The sequence below is a fragment of the Melopsittacus undulatus genome, chromosome 4 (assembly GCF_012275295.1).
Source record: "Melopsittacus undulatus isolate bMelUnd1 chromosome 4, bMelUnd1.mat.Z, whole genome shotgun sequence".
Taxonomy (NCBI): domain Eukaryota; kingdom Metazoa; phylum Chordata; class Aves; order Psittaciformes; family Psittaculidae; genus Melopsittacus; species Melopsittacus undulatus.
In genome coordinates this window covers 105053631-105067620 of record NC_047530.1, presented here as the reverse complement: position 1 = coordinate 105067620, position 13990 = coordinate 105053631, and the positions used below count along the sequence as shown (strand labels likewise).

Here is a 13990-nt window from a genome sequence, read left to right as displayed (position 1 = left end):
CCTGCTCTTCCCAGAGCTAGAATATGGGCTCAGAAATACTACTTGTGTCACACTTTGCATATGCATTTTTTCTAAGTGTTTTCATCTTATCAGGAGATGTTTGGTACAGCCAATGCAAATTACGTACATATCTTCCTCCAGGAACAGGAGGAGAAGATAATAGAATAAGGGACTGGGTGTTTGCTTTGTCTTCTAGCTCAAAGTGTAAGTGGCTACCATAGCAATGTGAAGCAGATTTTAACATTTCTTGTTGTTTAGCATTTAATCAGCAATGGCAAACGTTGCTGTTTCACATACAAGGCAGTGTGGGGAGCTGATGAAAGTAGGAGATGGATACACCTTAGATAATGGCAGTGGAAAACTGCTGTAAACATTGAGTTGGATGCTCAAAGTCACTCGAGCCTTACTTGGGTTCCAGCTTTTCAGTCCCTGCAGAGCAGGGATGTGACTCACAGGCCAGAGCTGCAAGTCTGAATGGGAGAGTGAACTCAAAACTACCCAGCACAAATCAGATCACAAACACCTCATTCGGATTTGCTCAGCTGAATGCGTTTGGTGGGGAATAACACAAGATGGCTGTGCTGAAGGCTGCAATGTTATTCGGATGAGCAGCTTGCAGATTTTCTCTGCTCCTTTCTGCCTTTTATCCTTGGGAATAGTGTTCTCGGTGAACCTTTTGGTTTATTAATGCTCATCATTATCTAAATTGCTTTTTGGCTTTCAGTTATCACTGCCTCTTCTTGTAGGCGGTGTTCATAGGAACTTCTTCCAAGGAGAGAAAAATGATGAATAACCCTTTGTTTGCCTTTCCATCCCCTCTTGATTTTAATAAGACATGAAAGGCAAAAATCTGAGACATCTGTTGTTTCTTTCAGCCATTTCCACAGAGACATTAGATAGCATTTCAAGCACTCAACTGACAAAACAACTCACCTTGCGAGAACACCCTGATTTATTAGATTGTTGCACTTTACTGGTTTTGTGCAATGTAGGAAGTAACTGTTTTCTTTCAGACTTCCTACATTTTTTTGCATGACAGCAGTATATTCACATAGTTTTAGGTGGTTTATTATATAAAAGTAATGATATGCTTGATATTTGAAATGTGGAGGAAGCTAGTTGAGATGCAATTAAGCCACAAAACATAATCTTCTGATCAGACCCAGAGATGTGGTTAATGCACAATGTGCCATCTATTTTAACTAACAAGCATTAATGTAGAATCAGTATACAAATAAAAAGCACTGTCAGAGTGAGACTATGATACGTACTACTTCTGGTGATGGAAATAGCATATATTCTCATTCAAGGGGTAGAGCAAGCTTCACTTGTTAAAACAGGGTAAAGCAATAATTTTAAAGTCAAGATGGTTACTGAAAGCAAATTTGTATGCAGCAAACAGGACTTTTACCCCAAATGTTCATTCTAAGGAGTTTTTGTATGACTTGTTTTGATAGGGAAGACTCAGTGCAGTGGTGTGGGTGGCTGATGGCTTGCAGAAATCACAGAATGCCAGATTGGTTTGGGTTGGAAGGGACCTTAAGCCTCATCCAGTTCCAACCCTCTGTCATGGGCAGGGACACTTTCCACTAGACCAGGCTGCTCAAAGCCCCGTCCAACCTGGCCTTTAGTCTCCAAGAGCAGGGAGTCCTTTTAAGTGTTAACAAACACTTTGGGCTAAGTTTAGTCCTGGTAAAACTTCATTGTGAAAAATCTTTCTCTGTCCTGATCATCCCTTTGAATTTCCTGGAATTTCTAATGCAAGATACAATTTCTTTATCTCTGTTTATAGTATGTCTAGTAACAGTGCTTGGGTGAGCAATAGGACAAGACTTGCCCTTGTAGTACAGTAGATGCGCAAAATGAAGACTTTTGCAAAGGATATATTTCTTTGGTATGTGATAATGAACAGTTGGCAAGTGGGAAGAAGTTTGTATGATATTTTCATGGAAGCCAATTTGCTTAGCCCTTGGTCTTTTTACTCCTGCCTTGTAGAAGGACTTCCAGAAATGCTGTTTAACCTGGTGAGAATCCTTATGGCAACTTTGAGCTTTGTCTCTGTCCCTCAATTCCTACAAAGAGCTCAATTTTCTGCTGGCATGAATTGATAGAGCTCCACAGCACACAATAATGCCATGGTGATTTTTTTTATCAGCAAAATACCTGGCATAATTATCTTAGTGTAGCAAGTGTGGTCAAGTGGTGTAATGTAATCCAACACCATCTAAAGAATGCATGTGACAGCTTTGTTTTGCAAGAAGGGAGTAGAAGGGCTTGTTGGAAGGAGAGCCCAAATGCCTTTTAATTCAAGGAACTAGCATCTGACCCTAATTATGTAGTGAAAATGGAGGTAGTGCAAGCACCAGTAAATGGACAAGTCTGCAGCAGGAACAAAAGCAACAACTGCTGTTGAGCTGTATGCAAAGTTCAACCCAGAGAGACAAAGTGGCTCCACTTGCATGTAAATACTTGATGGAAAGTGTGGAGGAAGCAGGGCAATGGGTTATTTCTCATAAGCAGCAAAATTGCTTAATATAAGTGAAATGAATTGCCCTCCCTGTAGAAATTAATCATGAAGACAACTTTGCAGAGCAGTGTAATAAAGATGTAGGCAAAACAACAGTGACATTGAATTCAAAAGCTAGGCATAATGAATCATCTATTAACATGCTTATGATCAGTACCAAGAGACCTTGACTGTTGTACAGTAATATACTTCAGTTTCTAACTAACTGATTTTATGATCTAGTTTGATGTGATGTTAGTTGTTTATCGAAGAACAAGCTCTAAAATAGAACTGGGAGCTCCAGAAATAACTTAGCAAGGAGTAATTTTGTATTCAGTGAAACTTCATTACATTTCAGTGTGTTCTCTCCCTAAGTTCTCTCCCATGATAAACATCTGTTGACACCAAAATCTGATTATGTCCATGTTTCATAATGAAATTAAGAGCACAGATACTTGATCCTACATGGCTAATTTTTTTTTCACCCGATGTGACAGATCATCCCTGGGTGAAAAAAAAAGGCTTCTTTGCTATTGTCATTTATCATTACCCAAAACATTGTAATTGTTTAAAGATAGAGACTACTGGGGGTAAATGCTGTTAAAGTATTTGCAGGTGAGCAATATGCAGACCTGTTAACAGGAAATTTATGGAGTTTCCAGAGTGCTGATAATAATGTATGCATCTGAGGGGGAACATCAGATTCTCTTTCAAGCAGATACATTCACATGCAGTGTTGAAGCACATCCTTCCCAGTATGATACTGGTGAAATGGGGTCTCCCACCTCAGGAGAAAGGTTTGGAGAGTGACTCAGCTTCTGGCTTTCCAAGAGCACGATATTTGTCCGTGCCAGGCTGGAAGTAAATGAGATCTCCTGTTTTGCTGTTAGGAACATAGTGAGTTACTCCTGAGCTATTTGTTACCTCTAAACCTCTGTTCTTGCACGTGTTGGCAGGTGTTCACATCTTGGTGGGTGAAACCCACCACCTGTCTATGCTTGCAGACAGAGGAAGCACCTATTGCAACCAAATTACATGAGCTGAGCATCCATAAAGTACGATGTAGTGCTATGAAGGGCAGGTAGGTATAATTTGCCTGGTTATATTTTATAGTTGCAAATTTAATATGCAGTGCTGTTAATTACAGTATAATTAGAGCATTTAAAAATGCCATGCTAAATACTTAATCTTCTTCTGGTTTATCCTCCAATCAGTTTGTGCCTTTTTCTTGTGTAGATAGACATGCATGTTTGCCATCCTAGACGGGGATAACAAGCCAAGATCATGCCAATATCTCTAATCAAATGGTTAGGGCTTTCAAAAGAACCCATATTATCTGAGTTTTTTATTTTTAATCATACTTATACTCCAGTTTGAATATGTGTTGATTAGTTAGTTGCCATCTCAGGGAAACAAGAAATGCTTATATTTACCAAGATATATTATGCTAGTCATTATTCAGCACTGATTGGTTTGATGGAGAAAATATACATTACCTCAGTAGATAAGCTGCTTAGTCTTATTCAGCATGATAATTATACACTCATATAACTATTACCATTTTTTTGTGAGTTTATTAATAGTTGTTTATCTGTGCAGGGATTGTGCAGTTTAGTCTTCCTTGTCCCTCTCTTTTCCCCCTCAAAATATGTCTGGTCTGAAAGTGGCAAACATATGGCTATAGGCATGCCCTGAGGGTAACTTCAGCCTATAGTCACAGTTGTTTCCACAAGGTAGCTCTCCTCAACAGGAGGATGATGAATCCTCAAGAGGTAATTTAGGCTTTTGGGGGACTGATGGATGCCACTGACTCGGAAGAGGATGCCCTGCTCTTCCAGCCAGAAGAGCTCCATTGCTCCCTTTGCTGTTTGCTATTGGAAGATGTTGGAGTTTTATTTACATGAGAGGTAAGATTGTGTTCATTAAAAGGTCCAAGTAACTTAGCTCAAATGAGGAATAGGAATATGCACATTCTAGTATGGAAAACAACTATGTCAAATTTCTGATTGTAATACCTATTTGATAAGGTACCAGACTCTTCACTTCCACATGTACAGTTATGTGCAGTGTTCTGTTGAATAGGTAATTTATGAGAAAAAAAATATTATATTCTATAAAAAAATAGCTAGGGTTCCCAATCTGTGTCTGGCTGATTCAAGGCCAAAATCATTCATTCACATGATAATTGCTCCCAGTTCCCAGCTCCTCACTCTAGATTTTATGAATTTAGGAGTTATGGGAATAATCACTAGGATTTGCTTTGGTTTGTCATTCTGTCATATTTTCAACTTGCAAAGTTCATCTGTGTGAATAGTCATCAATGTCCCATCCAGGAGCAGAACAGGCATAAAGCATGTTCTTAACCATGAAGAAAACCCTGCAGAAATTATAGGCAAGCTAATTATTAGCTTGATTTTGCACCAGTACAACATATGTGTTGCAAACTGTTAATTTTCATCAGCTCCAAGCACTAGTGAAAACAACAGGAAGTGTCCAACGTTGCAAAGATCTATCCCAAGGGGACACAAAGTGTCCTGGGTTCAGCAGCAGCAGTCATTTTTCTTCTTCTTAGTAGCTGGTGCAATGCTGTGTTTTTGACTTTCAGCCTGGGAACAGTGCTGATAACAATGATGTTTCTAGGTGTTGCTAAGTAATGTTTTAGGGGAAGGACCAAGGTGATGTGAGAAGCAAATATGAGAAGATGGGAAGGAGGTGACAAAAGGGGCCAGTTGCAGGGCTGCTGGTTAGTATGCTACTTTGGCCATGCCCTGTGTGTGATCTGTGCTGCTTGTCCAGTCTTATTAGTGAACTCGGTTTGTAACTTTTCACTGGCAAGGGCCTGTCCTGTGTAGGCAGACATAGGTAGACATCTGAGTGCCACTAGGAAGAGAAGGGACTGATGTGCCAGGCCATCTGATCCACACAGTCCAGTAAATCCAATTGTCCCCCTACCTCCACCTGGCTGGAGGCAGGGCCCCTCTAGAAGTCATCATGGACTGGCCAGAGGGCAAAGATTTTGGAATGTCACCAGAGGAGAAGGTGATGCATGCTGTATTATTTAGCAACAACTAGAAACATCGGTGTTATCAGCGCTGTTCCCAGACTGAAAGTCAAAAACACAGTGCTGCACCAGCTACTAAGAAGGAGAAAAATGACTACTACTGCTGAACCCAGGACACAAAGGACATTAAATGTCTTGGGATTTTTCTTTATATTCTATTTTCTTTATAGTTATCCTATTTTATATGGTGGTTGGCTAAACTGAAATTGAGAATACCAGCCATATTCTCCTCCATTACAGCTCTGAGTTCTCTGTTTTCTCTTACTGCTTAATACACTCCCAACCACACAGTTTCCTTCATGCTGCTTGCTATGATTATCTTTTCTTACCTCAGCATCTGTTCTTGTAGGTATTACAAAGGAATGGCTCTGGAGCAAAAGATACACTGAAAACAATGATTCCCTTAATTTTTGGCTGTTTTAGTAGCTCCTTAGAACTATAAACATTGTTCTTGTTCCACCCTGTGCACTGGTTAGTTGACTGCAGATATGTTTTGATGGGGATGGATGTGATTTTTATGAAGATCCCTCACAAGTCTGAAGCTACTCTAATACTGAATATTGATTTTAGGTAAATTCTGAATGCTTTATGTGCTTTTTTCTTTGTAGCTTTTGCTTATCTTTATTATATTTGTGAGGATACTGGAAACCTGGTTGTAAGAAGTGCAGGAAAGCTATGGAAGTTTTAAAAAGTATTATAAGTTTTCACAAGCAAACAAATGTTTGTATTGTTTGCATGCAACTTAGAGATGAGGGGCAGCCCTAGTAAAAAGATACATATGTATATGTATTAAATACATCATCAGTAGGAACAAGTCGGTAAAAGTGCACTTGGCAAAATGAACATTTGGAAAAATTCCAAAAGATATTCAGTAAATGCCTCCTGAAAAAATCCCCTGACAGTAGCAGGAAGAAATAGTGAGCAATGGACTTCCCAAACTACCTTTGTGATTAGGAGAGTTCACCTGTGGGAACAAAAGAAATTGCCTCTCCAGAAATGGCATCATCGTTTCAAAAGTACCCAGCTCTCCTAACCTCTCTGGATGCAAACGTTGAGACCTGCTCTGTTCTTACATCAGCAGGGTCAGGAACAGGCTTGTGACTAATCTGTTTGCCACAGTTTGAGGCTATTTTGCTTCTCACCTGCTCTATCACATGCATACTGACACCAACTCTCCTGGAAATCCTGCAGAAGAACTTGACCATCTGAGTGCAGCGTGGCTGAGCTGGCAGCAAGTGAGAGGCAGTGCACGGAGCCAGAGAGGCAAGCGTAAGGACAGCAGACATGTTTTATTTCAAAGATAACACCTAGAGCTGCTGCCCTCCACTGCTGTTGCTCAGGGATCCTACCCTGGATGCTGTGCTTAGGTTTGTGGCCCTTCATTTCTTGGTACCTCTTTGATCTGCTCCAGGAGCTGTGGCCATAGCTCACTTCCACAGATCAGCCTCCATAGGTCTGTCCATAGCTCAGGAAGAAGCATTATATGTTTTGATATATATATTTTATTATTTATTCAGCAGAAGCAAAGAATAAATGTGTCCTGCTGCAAGGAGGGTAACAACCACAAAAGGGTTTGAACAAGTGTGTCAGTGTTATTTCCAATAAAGCTATAAACATAATCATCTGTGAACAACAGGAGGTGGAAACAGGCATCTGGGAAGACTGAATCATACCTCAGAACACAGGGCTCTGCAAACCCTTCAAGTATCTGGTTTGCATTACTACATTGAGAGATTCAGCAGGGAAGAGATATTGCTCTGTATTCAGCTCTATATATTTCTCTCCCATCCTTCCTTGAGCTTAGAGTCCATCACCAGCTCCTGAGTATAGGTGGACCTGCCTGGAGATATGAGACTTCCTGCAAAGACTTAGAAAGATGGCAGGGGTGACCTCTTGTGAAGTTAGTCTTGGTGTGGATGATGGGAACTGGAGGCACAAAGGAGCAGGAGTGGTACCTCTGCTCTCAGTCCTGTCACCTGTGTTGATTGTCAGAATGGCAAATCCTCACAGGTCACACAGGCTTTTCAGAAACTCATGAAGATTTCACCTTCCTTCTTTGTGGCTTATTCCAGTGCTTCCACTAACAAAATCTTTACTAATGGAACTGTCTCCCCTCTTACAGTTTAAACCCTGCACTGATTCTCCATTGATTCTGAGGACAGCTTATTTTTTTATTTTGTGAAATCAAGACCTTTATTCTTTCCCTCAGTTTTCCTTAAGAAATGATCCCCCCAACCACACACATTCTTCTCACAGGTCTAGATTACATCTTGAACTGATTGTTCTCATTGTAGGCTCTCTGCAGACTCTTCCTGACAGGTCTGTGTTTCTGTCTGATGTGTGGCAGTAGGAGCTGGCATGTTACTCTGCATGATGTCTCGCCAGAGTCAAGACAGCAGGATGAATCCACACACATTAATATTCCAGATTTTGTCTTCTTTAAGAGCCACGTTACCTTAATTTGCTCAAACTTCCAGAAATGAGGCACTTATTTTACCAATGTATTTGATTATCACTGTTTCATAACAGAGCATTATGCAGAACGACACCCAGTTTAAGTCACTGCTCTGCTTGGGCAAGAGCTGAATTCCAATCCCAGTTTCTACAGTGCTTCTAGCCTTCCCTATTGTGTTTTTCTCCCATCTTCCTACAAAGTAAGATTCGCGATTCTCAAAATGTTGTACAGGCTGTGACAAAACTATTCCTGGTCTTGGAAGAAAAGTCACATATGGGTGTAATGTGAAGATATGGTGAATCCATCTAAACTTTGTCTCCAAAAAGACATGGATTATCTATGATGTGTCATGTCCAGTAGAAAGTGACTCAATCCTTGATTTTTTTCTCCCCCAGCAATGGCACTGACTGTGTACTGGACAGATTTTAAGACACCTGTAGTCTCAGCTTTCCCATTTAAAAAAGGAATAATAGTGTTCTTAAAATGCTGTCACTAGAAACTGGTTATGTGTGTTCAAAGTACAGTGTTGCTTTTCTCTGATAGAGGAAGCAATTACTACACAGTGCCTATTTAAACATTGTGAAATCCCACATCAGGTGCTTGTATCACCTGCTCAGGCCTTTTATGATCTTAATGGTTTACAGCATCCGTTTTCAAATCACAGACTATATATATATATATATTACAGACTAACTCTCATATCATACTACATTACAGGCTGAGTTTCATTTAAAATACCCCTGAAACAAGGAGCTGAATTCATGATCCATGGAAAGGCTTCTGAAGGCATTAAGTCCTTAGAGCCTATGGTAATCTATTAGCAAATATAATGGAGTTAGTTTTTCAGTTGGCTGCTAACTTAGAAAAAGAAAAGCAACACTTACTACCTAACTGATTAATGTATTTGGGGAATAATGTAGTGGCACCCATACTACTATTGCAACCAAATGGGTTTGCAACAATGACATTCTTGTTTTAAATACTTACTTTTCAAGGTACTGTAACTCTGTGTAGGTCTAAGTGGATTATAGCAACAAGAACAATGACAAAGCCGCAACATAGGCACCATGGAAGGGGATTTTTTTTGAGAAAGCCATAATGCTTTAATAAGAGTAAATAAATAAAATAATGGAAGAATCAGCTTACTGTCTCTGCAGATATCAAAGAGATTTTATGCCCTGTTCTAGCTGTGTACAACAGACAGAACATTGTTGCAAGATGAAAATGTCCGGTGTCTTGGCACAGTGCAGGGATAAGCAACTCTACAATGACTCTTTTGCAAACTGTGCCATTGCACTCCATGAAAGGAATAGGTTTGGAAATGGAGGAGGATGATATCAGCAATGGGAAGAGGGACTTGGAATGAGACCTGTGGTTGAAGGGAAGCCAACAGGCAGCCCAAGAAAGGCCATGAAAAAGTAAAATACTGGTAAAGCTGCTCTGACTTAACGTGGGGGCTATTTGAAGCCAAGGTCAGCCCAGGACTCTAAGGACCTAAATAGGACCTCTGTTCTTTCAAACGGAGGCGTTTACTGATGTGTGACTTGTAGTTCTTAAGTTCAGCTTCTGGTTACAGACACAGATTCTGGTTGACTCTTTTCCACTAGGCTGGAAAACCCTCAAGTACTGAGGATTTTCTCCTGTGAAATAAACATAACCACATTTGTTTCCTTTTTGCTCAGTTAAAAAGATCAAGGGTTTGATGTGTCTCATTGCAAAGAACTCCCCCCAAACCTTGGGTTATTTTATTCCTCTTGTGCTTTTTCCATACATGTCTCTGTACCATCTCTTGAAGAACTGGATACAGTAACTTTATTTTGGTCTTGTCAATGTCATAGAGGATTTTTTCCCCTGTTGTCAGTGTATATCCCATTCTTTTCCTGCAGTACCTCATTGGCATCACGTATGTAATTACTTGCACTTTGCCTCCCACTTCCTCTACAGAGCCTTGGTTTTTCCGAGATGATTTCCCATCCTTTACGTATGACTCCACCTTCTGAAGCATGAATTTATAACTTTCCATTTGGTACAGTTAAATGCATTTTGTGCTGACTAGTTCAAAATAAGCTGACCAGCATAAGAACTCCTTTGCCTTACAGGAGCATACCACGCTCATGAGATACCAGTATAGCTCACATGGATCTCCTGGTTTCTTTCCAGGATGCAATACGTGTTATCAACTACCTCTAGGCCAGATAATGTTGTAAAGCATCAATATGGAATCTCTTCACATTTTAAAGGTTTACTAGGTCAGCATGTGAAGACTAAATGATATGTTCTGGGAGGAAGGAGGCAGGAGGACAGAGTAACTCTTTGTAGTGAGGTCTTTTTCCTTTCCTTCCCAGGTATTTCTAACTAATGTTGCCACGTCTATGGCAACGTTGTTTTCTGACCTGCCTGCCAAGGTGAACCACAGGTATTTGCCAAGGAGGTAGTGAGGTGTACGAATTGTGCCTTCACCCATGCAATTCTTGAGATAGTTGCCACTCAGCTGACTGCTACGGAAGCTCAGCCAGAAACAGAGGTAGAAACAATTTCTCCAGGGTTCTCTGTGTCAGCCTTGGGATAAGGTGGGTAAGGTAACCATTTTAATAGACAGTTCATCACTGGATCCCCTTCTTTTTCACACAGGAATCATCAGAGGGTCATAGAAACAGACTGGTTTGGGTTGGAAAGAACCTTAAAGCTCATCCAACTCCAACTGCCTGCCATGAGCAGGGACACCTTCCACTGGAGCAGCTGCTCCAAGCCCCATCCAACCTGGCCTTGGATACTGCCAGGGATGGGGCAGCCACAGCTTCTCTGGGCACCCTGTGCCAGTGCCTCAGCACCCTCACAGGGAAGAGCTTCTGCCTAAGAGCTCAGCTCAGTCTCCCCTGTTCTGGCAGGTTCAAGCCATTCCCCTTGGCCTGTCCCTACAGGCCCTTGTCAGAAGTCCCTCTCCAGATTTCCTTTAAGACCCTTTAGGCACTGGAAGAAGTAGTAAAGGTGAGTAGGTAAATAAGGTAAGACAGGTAAGGAAGAACAGCAGAGAACTGTGTTCTGAGATGCACACAGTGGGGTCCCTGTCAAAGCCCTCTATTCCCATATTGTTCCAAATCTGCCCTTAAGTGGACACTGGAACTGCCATGCAGTTGATTCCCTTATATCCCCACAAACAATACTGCAACCCTCCAATTTGTTTTCTTTTAAAGCCTTTTATCTTTTTTCATACCACAGCACTCAATGTCCTCCATACCACCCCTTTATGTTCCCCCACCACTGCTCTGGCCAGGGCATGAATCCCAAGTGGAAAGCTGCCCCATGCAAACTGTGCAAAGCGGCTTACTAAACCCACAGGCACCCGCAGCAGTGCAGGAGGGCTTCCTCACAGCTTCTAGGGCATCCATAGATGGGTCTTGCCCTGGGTCTGGGAGGTTAAGGCCTTCACTGCCCATCTGTGCCAGCATGACGGGATCTGGCGTGTTGACTGTGCCAAGGGGGCTACAAGTACCTGAGTCTCCCCTGACCTGTGTCCTGCTGATGGGTCTTCCCCTCCTACCCCATTGTTAAGCTCCCTCCGATGCCCTGCCCGAGGAGCAGCACTGGAAGCGAAGGGGCAGCGGTGCCCGCCCGCGGGCTGAGGTACCGCCGTGCCCGCACCCCCGCACATGCTCACTGTGGCGCCGCGGGAGTCTGGGCATGTGCAGAGCGGGCCGGGCTGCTCGCCGCGCCCGCCGCGCCCCGGGGCTCCGGCCGCCGCCCGCCCGCTGCCAGGTGAAGCTGCGCTGGGGGAGGTGGAGCGCGGCGGCCGGGCAGGATGAACAGCTCCGATGAGGAGAAGCAGCTGGAGCTGCTCGCCAGCCTCAAGGACCAAGGTAGGGGCGGGCGGTGCCGCAGCTCTTCCCCACCCCCCCTTCCACATCCCCTCCCCTCCGCCGCCCCGGGCCCTGTGCTCGGCCGGTGGGAGCGCGGCCCCCGCGGGGCGGTGTGAGGCGGTGAGGGGGGCCGGGGGGTGTAAGGGCGGCGCGGCCTGGGCCGGGGGCGGCCGGGGCCTGGGTGTCCCCCGACCCCCTCTCGAAGCCAGGCCCCCTTCTCCGTCCGTGCAGAGGGGATAAAAAAGCCTTAAGGGAATGAATCTGCTGCCTCGCCTACCCGCAGGTGAGCGTGGCCATCGTGGTGGGTGATGGTGAGCAGGGTGAGGGCTGTGGCACACGGGCTGTCGCTGCTGTCATCCCAACCTTCTGCCCATGGTCAGGCTGGCGGCTGGTGTCAATACCCTGGCTGGTGGTACTGGTGAGCTTGGTTGTCTGGCCAGCTCCAGGGTTGAAGTCCATGTGCCTTGTTGTCTGTGGAGCTGAGCTTCATGTGGAGTGAGGGCACTTCAGGCTTTACCTGACCTGATACCTTTATCTGTCTCCTGCTCAGCATTGCAGGATCTGATACTAACCCAACCCATCAACACCCTCTGTCTGCTTCCCATCAGTGTGCAAACTTCTCGCTGATAGCTTGAGGCTCGCCCTGATATGCCATGAGCTTCTGTAGAGGCTTTGTAGTTAGGGTGTAAATGAAAGGAAGTGGTTGTCGTGGGCTGGTTTGGTTCCCCATGTGAATCACTCTTAGTGATTTTAGTTGGAAAGTCCAGTACTTCGGTGGTCTAAGCGTTCAGCTTCGTGAGTGGGCAGCTTGGTTTAGAAACTAAACCACTGTAATAATCTGTATTCTATAAGAAAGGGCATGGAAACAACCCTGGGTGCTCAAAGCTTAGCCCATTTTTTAACTTCCCTGATCAGTCTACCCCCAAACCAGGTTGTTCCAGCAAAGTTTCTACCCTGATTAGACAACATCTGAAGAACCAGCTTTCCTGGCTGTTTGAATTGTGGACATCTGCTTGTGAGTGTGCATCAAGGGATTGTGTACCTTCTGTCTCACAGCTTCATACCCAGTAGGTGCAGTGTACCAGCACTTTAATTCGCAGCTGGTAGTTCACTCACCTGCATTCTCCTGATCTCCCATAGACTGGGAGGAGCTGTTTGGGAAGGACATGTTGGACAAAGTTGTGTAAAAGTGAAATTATGGGAGTGTGGGTAGTGCCCCATTCATTCTGACCATTAATGCACTTGGTGACTTTTGCTATACAGCCAAAGCTTTTCTTAACCACATTACAGCTGGATACTTGCAAGATTTATGATCTGCTTTGGCACTTATTTTTATTGGTTGTTCCTGTATACTCTGCATTGTAAATTCATTATTACCATCTGCACTGGGTAGATTGTGACTTAGAAGGATATCAGTGGGTGTAAAATTCACGATAATCTTATAGATGTATGTTTTAATAATATGGGAGTGAAAAATAAGGCTAAAAATCTGAGTTTTCTTTCTAACTGTTTCCCTCCAGTAGTATTGGCTCCAGAGGAGCTGTCCCTGCCAAAAGGACAGTTGCTAAAATGACAATACTAAGTTGCAGAAAAAGGCAAGTTTGGGTTAGTCTTTAGAGAAATCCTAACCTGTTGAAATTGGTTGTACTGGGGCTTCAGTTCTGATGTCTTGGAGTCTTCTGCTCCAATGGTCTGAGTATCCTTTAATGCCTAATGAAATTTCCTGGGACTGCAGGAATTAGTTCAAGGGAAAGCTTCTGTAACTTGAGGACTGTCTGTCCCAGATCCACTTGAGCTGTTGAAATAGAAGCTGTACTTGGCAGCCCTGTCCTGTGAGGCACTGTTCTTGGTGGATGTTTGTATATTGTTCTTAGGCTAACAATTGTTTTTGTAACTGTATGGCTGGTGAGCAAGTTATTTTATATAGGTGAAAAGTTACTCAGTGGAAAACTTCAGAAAACACTCTCCTGTGTGTTGTTTTGTATCTAAACCAATGCAAAGCTATGGCAGCACACTGTAGTTAAGTTAGTGGTTAAAGTATGTTAACTGATGAGTCTGAGGTGCCCAAAGTAATGATTCCAAGTGAAGAAAAGGTGCATAAAATTATCCTA

General features: G+C 43.1%; 1 protein-coding gene across 3 annotated transcripts in view; it reads left to right on the top strand.

Moving 5' to 3' along the window:
- Window positions 1-11746: 11746 nt before the first annotated feature.
- The window catches only part of SHTN1 (shootin 1), a 64168-nt gene continuing 61924 nt past the window's right edge, over window positions 11747-13990 (top strand). For 2 of the 3 annotated variants that reach the window (XM_031053896.2, XM_005154511.3), the window contains exon 1: window positions 11747-11879. In XM_031053896.2, coding sequence (XP_030909756.2) covers window positions 11822-11879 — 58 coding nt within the window. In that variant the 5' untranslated portion in view covers window positions 11747-11821. The remainder of the gene's footprint in view (window positions 11880-13990) is intronic. The other variant, XM_031053895.2, reaches the window with a different exon arrangement.